A 10,154-nucleotide genomic window follows, 5' to 3' on the forward strand; every position below is an offset into this window, starting at 1 on the left:
GACTTAAGCCACATTTCAATGGAAAATATTCCATTCAGCAAGTTGTTTTACATGTTTTAAAAAACATTTCAGAATATTTTTATTGTAGTATTACAATTGGGATTGGGCAATAGGCTATGCCTATATTGATTAATAAGTGTCTAGACATGATGAAAAATGTTTGAATTCATTTACGGAAAGTCCAAACATTATTTTTGTTGATTTAAGTCACAATTCTGTGGAAAATATCCCATTCAGCAAATTGTTTTACATATTCTAAAATACATGGTTTATTTACGGTTGTTGCACGACGTTGTTTTCCGGATTTATTTCACAATTTAATTATTTTCATGTTTAAATAGAGATAATAAGCAACAGGAAATAATATGATAAACAAATTGTCACAGTTGCTGTTTAGTACCTTAATTTTTGTTCAGGACAGTTATTGTCAGTTTAGATTGTAAACTGAAAATTCTGCTTATATATTAAAAGTGTACCAATTTGGGTAGCATCACGTTATAGTTAGGTATTGATGATTGATCGGCCATTGTAAACGTCTTCAAGTTTAAGAAAACTTACAGAAGAATAATTCGCACTGCTCTGATTCAAAAGACACAGACGGATATAAATACCGTAAATTTGGATATTTTGGATGTGGTCATAGTCTGGGTTAGTGTGCGTTTGATGCGAAAGAGCAAAAATTTCACACACCGAAATTATAATTAGATACTGCAAGCTTCTTCAGCACTTGCAGTCGACATGCTCGCGACTACGTAGACCACTACACTTTGTAATTCTTCTGATCGATTATATGAGTATTGAAATAAATCGCCATTGAAATAAATAGCAACTAATACAAATTTTATAGATTGTATTTGTTATAATCTACAATCTTTATTTTAAGTCAGATTAAAAAAATCATCGGCCGTAGAAAGGAAATAAGAGACAGCAGAATCAAATTTAAATGATTCCCCATAAGCGATAATGTTAACGTTTGCCGCTGTCCAGGTTAAATGACGTTTTCAAGTCCTGTCATCCATTAGTTATTTTGAAGAAGATCATCTTACACAAGTTTGAATAACAATTATTAAAAGAAGTACTATCATGCCAAATATTTAGATGTTGAGAGGTTCACCTTTTCTTTTGGCAATTGTCGTGTTCCCTTTGAATGCCGAAACACATCGTGTGCCTAATTTGTTTGCGCCAACAAAATAACTGACCCTCTGGTCAACAAATAAACAATTCCTGAATCCTTGTCAGCATTTCACTGCCATTTTCGTCGTCTTCATTGCCACAGACTCGCTGTCGTTGTAGAATCCTTGCCAGTAGATCCCCTTCCTCCATGTCGGGGGATTATACATACCATTGAGGTTTACGTCAGCACAGTGCCGGTACCACCAGGCCCCGCCCCGCCCCTCCGCACAGCTTCTGTCAGGGTCTTTATCGTTGTCTCGGTCTAGTGTAGAGAATTTGTACCCATGATGGACACGAAAGGAGTCCCCTAGGAAACAGGCATAAACCATGGTAGTATTATATAAGACACAAAAAAGGACATAAGACATAAATCATGTCTTTTTATGTATGACATAAAACTGGACATTTTTATATAAGACATAAAACAGGACATTTTTATATAAGACATAAAACAGGACATTTTTATATAAGACATAAAACTGGACATTTTTATATTAGACATAAAACTGGACATTTCTATATTAGACATAAAACATATCATTTTTATAAAAGACATAAAACAGGACATTTTTATGTAAGACATAAAACATAGCATTTTCATGTAAGACATAAAACTGGACATTTTTATATAAGACATAAAACAGGACATTTTTATATAAGACATAAAACTGGACTTTTTTATATTAGACATAAAACTGAACATTTCTATATTAGACATAAAACATATTATTTTTATAAAAGACATAAAACAGGACATTTTTATAAAAGACATAAAACATAGCATTTTCATGTAAGACATAAAACTGGACATTTTTATATAAGACATAAAGAAGGACATTTTATATAAGACATAAAACTGGACATTTTTGTATTAGACATAAAACTGAACATTTTTATATTAGACATAAAACTGAACATTTTCATATACGACATAAAACAAGACATTTTCATATAACATAAAACAAGACATTTTCTATAAGACGTAAACAGGTCATTTTCTATAAGATATAAAACAGGACATTTCTATTAGACATAAAACAAGACATTGTCTGTAAGACATAAAACTGAACATTTTTATATAAGACATAAAACATAACATTTTCATATAAAACATAACGTTTTCACAGAAAACACGAAACAAATTATTTTCATACGAGACATAAGCTATGGCATTTTCATATACAGAGGTATCTACCCATGTTAGTATGTATCGAGTGTGACGTCATAATAAAACAAGACATTTTCATAAGACATGAAACAGGACATTTTTATAAAACATAACACAAGACATTTTCATAAGACATAAAGTAGGAGATGTCAATGTTAGACATAAAACAAGCCATTTTTATATAAGACACAAACCGTAACATTTTCATATAAGACATAAAACTGGACATTTTCATATCAGACATAAAACAGGACATTTTCATATAAAACATAAAACTGAACATTTTTATATAAGACATAAAACAGGACATTTTCTATTAGACATAAAACATAACATTTTCATATAAAACATAACGTTTTCACAGAAAACACGAAACAAATCATTTTCATACGAGACATAAGCTATGGCATTTTCATATACAGAGGTATCTACCCATGTTAGTATGTATCGAGTGTGACGTCATAATATTGTACGCGAAAGTTAATTGTTTCCATTAAGAGCATATCATTATGTTCACGAAACAACATGCTGTAACAATCAATATCTACTTTCACATATATTGTTATTAAATTTTCATTAAGGTTCTGCACTTGTAAGGTTACAGTCTCATTGAAGTCTTGAATTAACAATAATCAAAGAGAAGGTTTTTGTGATTTAAGAAAACATTTGTCTTTATTTGTAGCAGGTTCTTGTATATAAAAAATGTTAAGAACGCGACTTTTATTTTGTGGATTTTTTTTGTGGAACAAGAAGTTTAAGAAATGAACAATTTGGCACCCATTTTAAATAAATGCATTTCTAACAGTTTGTAGAGAGGTGTTATTTCACATTTTAACTTCATTATCATTGTAACCGCGGTGGCATTATTAGCCTAACGTACACTGTGATGAAAATAAGCATTTATAAGCGTGAAATTATACCCTATCTTTTTTTGTATATTTTACATTTCAGTGTAGTTAAAGTAATTTAAGGTTTTATCAAGAAAAACTTCAAAATAAAACTTTTCTAAGATGATGAAAATATCAAAACACACTAACCCCCTACTTTCAGAAAATGTTATTATCAAAAAGTTTTCTATGAAGCGGTGAATATGTTAAAATTGTCAAAATCGAGTTATTTTTATCTTCAAAATTTAGGGGTTTGGGGTAACTTATATTCTACAAACAGAATGGAATGACTGTGATATTTTTGTTTCCTTAGAGAGAACAATATTTTTTATCAATTATGGGAATATGCATACATGTACTTATCAGAAAACCGGCTTGGGAAATGTTGCTTAAATTTGTAGTGTGTACGATATAATCACAATTTGCGTAAAATAGCTATATTGGATTCACAATAGCACATAATCGAGCCCGCCACCATATTAATTCTATTCCATTTTCAACTTTGATATAAACTCAAAATTTCACTAGATCAATATTAGAACAAAGTTAGTCATATGAATTTATTTACAGCTCAGAAGAGAAGATCCTTTAGACGATGTCTATACAAACTCAAGCCAAAGTTACTAAGAGCATGTTTGGTGATCAATGGTAGATTTTTCTCAATACCCCTCCCCCTCATAAAATATCTGGCGAATAATCATACGACATGAATGATAATAAAAAAAGAAATGCAGAAAACTTACTAAACTTTCCAGTAAAGCCTGAAATAGATAATTTATACCTCTCTGTCTCATTGGCTATTTGGAAGTGCGAGTATTCGGCGTATCCAAATGTCCCATTTAAAGATTGCATGTCTATCCTTAGTGCACACGAGTTCCGAGTCAGGATAAATATATTGTCGTTACCTGAGTAGAAGATTGTCAGTGTTATACATTTAAGTTATTCGGTAAACATTCTTCTCTTAGCGAAGCCAAATTTAAGCACAAATGCGAAAAAGTGTAAATTATGATTTATAAGCGCGAACAGTATGCGCCATATATACTTGGACGACACTTTCGAAATGTTACTTTTTCTTCTGTAATTAATTGAAAACAATTGCGAAGTGTGAAAGTCATTCAAATGGACAGACAAACTTGTATATTTATATTCAGAATGTTTCGTCACTATATGAATCAACCAACTGACGAAGACAAACATTTGCCTAAGAAAACACTTTGAATACACTATGAATACAACGATTCTCGTGCATCGATTAGCTGATTTCGAACACCACGTTAGTTTCATATCAATAAAAAAGTATTTCCCCACAATATTTTAATGTATAATCTTAAATGTGTTATTTCTTTATATAGAATCAACTAAGGTTTACTGTAATAAGTCAATTAAACAATATTTTAACGACATATATATGTCTTGTTTATCGTTTGTCTTTTGCAAAAAGTCGACCGGAAGACGGAAGCTTGAAAACGCGGCTTTGTGGAACGACTTTGGCATCCAGCTGTTCCATTAAACTCGTTTCTCGTTGTATATGGGTGTCACAATTTTAAATATAGCATAATAACTTTTCAATACTCTTTTTTTTAATTTCATAAATTATTCTTATGTAAATATATATGGATTGAATGTATTTTTCTAATTTTCATAGCGGCTATGAATAGCAGAAGCTTTCTAAATATCTTCCGAGGAGCGCTAACGCAGTTCAAGGGATATGTAGTTAGCTTATGCTATTCATATCCGCTATGAAAATTAGAAAAATACATTCAATCCATATATGATGCCTTATAAACGTCAGTTACAACAAAGAATTTATGCATTCTTAAATGTTTATGCTTTATATATGTTTAGATGGAAACATACCTGCAGAAATCCCTGAACAATTACTAATAAAACTGACCGTATGTTCTCATTTCACTGCTCTGCAGATGTAATGATGATGCTCTTGGCAGTACTCTTATCTGTACTTGTAAAATTAAAACCTATACACTGTAAGTATTGTTACTTTCAAAATGTTGATAACTTTTGGCGATGAATAGCATATTAAAAATAGTAAAATTCTTGAATCGTGAGTATAAAAATACGGCATATATAACTTTAAAACTTTCAATAACTTAGTTACTTAACATTAAGAACCGTGAGAGTATACGTAGAAGTCAATAAAATCTAATGGGACTAATTCATGTACCACGTGATACCCGATTAACGTTTATGCGGAACTAGTATCTCCAGTGGTGATGGAACGTAACTATTTGTATTATTCCCGTTGAAATGACGTTAACACGGGGTATCGTCTTTTGACGTCATTCCATCACCAATAGAAACAATAGTCCCACACAAACGTTAACAGGTATCACGTGGTACAGAGTTATTTTCTCTCGAAGAAATGTATTGTTTGTCATTCAGGCGACTCAGTTAGCAGTGACGGCACGTAATTATTATACGTTTTTGCTAATTTGTATATATATATTGTTTATATATAATTGCTCCAATGCCTCTGTTGCCGGGAAAATACATTTCATGTGTTTTGTTTATTTATCCTATTAGGCAGTTAAGGTACACGTACGTCCATACTTTTGCAAACCACGCCAGTTCATATGACGCGAAACCGGAAGCTGCCGAAGTTGTTTTGAATACCAGAATAGTTTCCCATACGTTTCGCCATTCCACTTGGATATTTTTCAATAAATGAAAATTGTCTACATATAATTTTGATTTTTTAAAATTATTAATTAAAATAAATCAGATAAAAGCAATGAAGTGAAAATTAGATTTTATCTCGGAGGTTATTGCGGTTTCCGTCGTAAATGGGAACGAATGGTCATACATCGGATGTAACGTTCGTCGCTATAAATGATAAGAGGGGACACGTCTGGACCAAAATTCCGGAACTCTATGAAAACCGCCTAAGGATTTCGTGAAATATTCGGAGAAAATCATAACAGTAAACAGACATAAACAACATACGATGTTACAAAAAAATATGCACTGATGTGGACTGTTTTTTTGTGCCATGATTTTCAAAAATTAGTCCAACTGAACCCGTCTTTCCCCTGGATGAAATGGGGAAAGGGTTGTGAGTTACAAACTTCAAGCTTACAAAACTGTTAAAATTTGATCGAGGACTCCGTGTTTTTATATGATATTTGAAAATTACATTACCTTGGGCATATCGTATACACATATTGTGAAATTTACATGGATTTTCATTTCCTTTTTTTTTTTGCCTATTTTATCGATTGTTTAGTGGCAAAACATGATAATTACGTATGGAAAAGGTCCTCGGAAATAACGGAAATTACTTAGCTTTTATAAAAATACAATAGTTTTGTATATTGTGCTATCGTTAGCAATTAAGGACAAAAATCAACAGGATTGAAAAGCACATTTGCCATAATATTACAGAAAACATATTTTTATGATTTGTTTCTATTTTCGGCCAGCATACATAATGTATGTGTACGGATGGTATATATTTCAAGCTCAAATATATCAAAAAGTAGTTCGAGACAACTAAGTTTCTATACAGATTTGAAATCTGCATGAAAAAATGAAAGAAAATTAGACCCATTAAAAAAATGACATTGGTTTTCCCAAAAATATGGAGCTACCTTAAATGACAATTTTTTTTAGTTTATTTTCTCTCTGAATTTCTATTGTTTGTTATGTCTTTTATTTTGTTGAAACAATTATATTACGGTGCATTAGTTATAATAGACAAAACCTGGAGGATGACCAGAAACATTTAATCGATATGAATGAACGAAAGTTGTAACCAGGATTGCAATAATCGTAAAAGCAATTAAACGTGGCTTAAATAGGTGACGTGAATTGTCTTTGGGAATCAGATTGTTGTAAAAAGATAGCTCACCTAGCCAGAAATTACCGGAAATGTTGCCGAATCCGTGTTTATACTGGTCCCAAACTCTGTAGAAATCCACGTCTGCACTCTGTCTATTCTGTATCACCTAGGTCAGACACATTGCGAATTACTTAGAATGTGAATATTGCGTTAGTCAATCAAACGTTGTGGTAACAAACATATTCTGCATAAGTCGAGATGTCTGCCAATGCGGGTAGATACTGATCATTGAGTAATATTTTCATCAGCGTAGCACTATGTTTTTGCAAGGAAAACGTTATGTTCGCTTCAAATTCAAAAGGGAAAACGGCAATTACAAATTTTAATTATACCACATACGATTTGTTAATTGAATGAGACAAAGTCGTATACAATGAACCCCAAATCTACTTAAACTTCCAATTGCAGATGTTGATTCATTTCTCTGGAACTGTATTATATTTCAAATATTCCATAACTTTGAGGATTACCGTACAGTTACGTGACTTTCACGTAACAGGTGACACGACGCCGAAAATTTCTCAGTAACACATCTAGCTGCTAAAGATTGCGCGATACAGGCAAATATAACTTATGAGTTCGTCAACCTTTCCTTTAAAGTCGCTAGAAGTCTTAGAGATCTGCATGGATGTAACAAAATTTGGCCACAAGATCCTTGGGTGAAGGGAAACAGGGGTAACAGAACTTGTTTGAAAAAGCTGGCTTTACGCCCCCTAGGGGGGGGGGGGGGGGGGGAGGGGAAGTCAATTAAAGGGGCGGGGCCTTATAGGGGAATAAAGGTAAATCCTATAAATCGGCTACTTGTCCTAGAGTTTTGCAGTTATTGTAACAAAATCCTTGGCCCGAAGACATTCTTGGGGAAGAGAAACAGAACTTGTATAAATTTTGGCTTGGCGACCCCAGCCGCCGAACGGACGGGGCCGAAATAGGGGAAAATAGAGGTAAATCCTTTAAAGCGCTAGAAGTCTTAGAGATCTGCATGGATTGTAACAAAATTTGGCCACAAAGATCCTTGGGAGAAGGGGAACATCCTTGGGGTTAACAGAATTCGTATAAATTTTTGGCTTTGATCCTCTGAAGCAGAAAGAGTGGGGCCCAATAGGGGAATTAGAGGGAAATATTCAAATTCCTTTAGAAAAGAAACAATGAACCTGTATTCAGAACATTACTAGGCATTACAAACCAGGTGAGCGATACAGGCCCTCTCTGCCTCTTGTATTTACCAATCACCACAATAGATTTTTGTATTCTTGTAGATTATATTGTTTAAAGGAATTTAATGTTAGATAAGTGGTAGAGGGTGTGACTATTAGAAGCACCGTATAACGATAACTTTCGATAACAGTAATTTATTTCTATGGTACATCATTGCGTTATTTGTTGATATAAATACGTACATTTAAAAACGTTAATCTTCCCACGCTCTTTCCTACTTAAATCAAAATTGTTCAGACACACCCTATCATTTATCAAACTATTTTTTGTACCCGTATATACAGACTCATATTTCAAACCTAATTCACCTGACATCTACCTGAACACATCTAAATGCAGGTGATGAAATAATTAGGATTATCAAATAGCTATTTATATAACATGGGGCGCATTACTAGCTTAACAAAAAAGTTGTGATGTTATCTCACTCTCATATGAATTATTCACATGATATGAGGACTAGGCTCCATTTTAGGTGATTATCATGAAACCTTTCCACTTGGTACTTTAATTGTCGTTGTTAAAGTGCTATGGCTCGTGTATAATTTCATGTTGTGTTTGTTTTCAAAAACAGATATCTCTATATAAGAATGTTTTCACACAAAATAAAAAGGAGACATTTTGTGTTTGTATTTGTAGTTGTTATATTCCACAAAGGAAATGACATATCTGTTAAATGCTACTATGATATACCTTATCGGAAAAGTTATAAAAGGATTTGTGCACAACAGTAAGGTAAATGTATGCGTATAAAATACAAAACTAACTTTAATGTATCTACACAATATCCCTGAACTGGCTTTCAACAATTTTATCCGTAAATTGGTTGAATAACTGGCTGTTTGATTAATTGCTTAATTGATTCATTAATTAATTGATTGATTGATTAATTGATTCATTGATTCATTAATTGATTGATTGATTTATTGATTGATTGCTTAATTGTGATTTATCGATTGATGAATTAATTAATTATTAGATATACTTACAGTCCAGGGGAGTCCTTCACTATCCATTTCACAGTTCACTAGGAAGCTGAACCCCGGTGTGGGCGTGACTCGGTACACCCCAGTATCAGTCATCTCATCACATGTGGTTATATCTAAATCAGCACAAAAAATTCTCACCACATGTGGGTTTATCTTAATAAACATACAATACATTTCATCATACGTGATTATATTTAAATGAACACAAAAACATCTCACAACACTTGGTTATATATAAGTAAACACACAAAAAACATCTCATCACACGTGGTTATATCTAAATTAACTCAGAAAAATCTCACCATACCTGTTTATATCTAAATAACCACATAAAACATCGCATAACACCTGGTTATATCTTAATACATACAAAACTCATCATCGCATGTAGTCATATATAAATAATCGTAAAGTTACATCTATATTTTATAGTCGGTTAATCTCGTATATTTTTTTCGCAAATTATGTTAGAATACAATATGGCATCGTCGAGACCCACAGTTGATCTCACTACTCTCACTTGTGCTAAGTATATAGCGTTGTGTAGTACTCACTATAGCGTTGTGTAGTAACTATAGCTTGTGCTAAGTGTAATAGCGTTGTGTAGTAGGACTATACGTTGTGTAGTACGAGCACTAAATAATATTATTATATAACCTGTTTACTTCTGCGTTTGTAGTACCAGGTATTGTATTATTTGTTGTACGAGAATAACTATAGCGTTGTGTAGTTAGTACGAGATGACTATAGCGAAAGTGTATTTACTATTAATGTGTTTAAATTGTGTAGAATACAACAAAGAATAGGACCAAAATTCGGGTCGAAATTTACTCACAAACTCCACTTTGACAGGATAGTTAACTTTG

At 32.6% G+C, this 10,154-nt stretch overlaps 1 protein-coding gene across 1 annotated transcript; it reads right to left on the bottom strand.

Moving 5' to 3' along the window:
• Positions 1–747: 747 nt before the first annotated feature.
• On the bottom strand, positions 748–9,390 carry LOC138306343 (ryncolin-1-like). The gene is made up of 4 exons (XM_069246775.1): positions 9,289–9,390; positions 7,094–7,190; positions 3,972–4,133; positions 748–1,480 (listed from the first exon to the last, which is right to left on the bottom strand). Exons 1-4 carry the CDS (start codon positions 9,379–9,381, stop codon positions 1,236–1,238), a joined length of 597 nt encoding a protein of 198 aa, XP_069102876.1. The 5' UTR covers positions 9,382–9,390; the 3' UTR covers positions 748–1,235.
• Between the last annotated feature and the right edge of the window lie 764 nt (positions 9,391–10,154).

The sequence above is a fragment of the Argopecten irradians genome, chromosome 13, assembly GCF_041381155.1.
Source record: "Argopecten irradians isolate NY chromosome 13, Ai_NY, whole genome shotgun sequence".
Lineage (NCBI taxonomy): Eukaryota > Metazoa > Mollusca > Bivalvia > Pectinida > Pectinidae > Argopecten > Argopecten irradians.

Bases quoted from the DNA above. Each gene is read 5' to 3' on its own strand.
- LOC138306343 (XM_069246775.1), bottom strand. From the start codon at position 9,381: ATGACTGATACTGGGGTGTACCGAGTCACGCCCACACCGGGGTTCAGC. The intron at 4,134-7,093 runs GTGAGCTATCTT...TCTTCTACTCAG, and splicing joins TTCCGGTAATTTCTGGCTAG to GTAACGACAATATATTTATC. The intron at 1,481-3,971 runs GTAAGTTTTCTG...CCTGTTTCCTAG, and splicing joins AGGCTTTACTGGAAAGTTTA to GGGACTCCTTTCGTGTCCAT.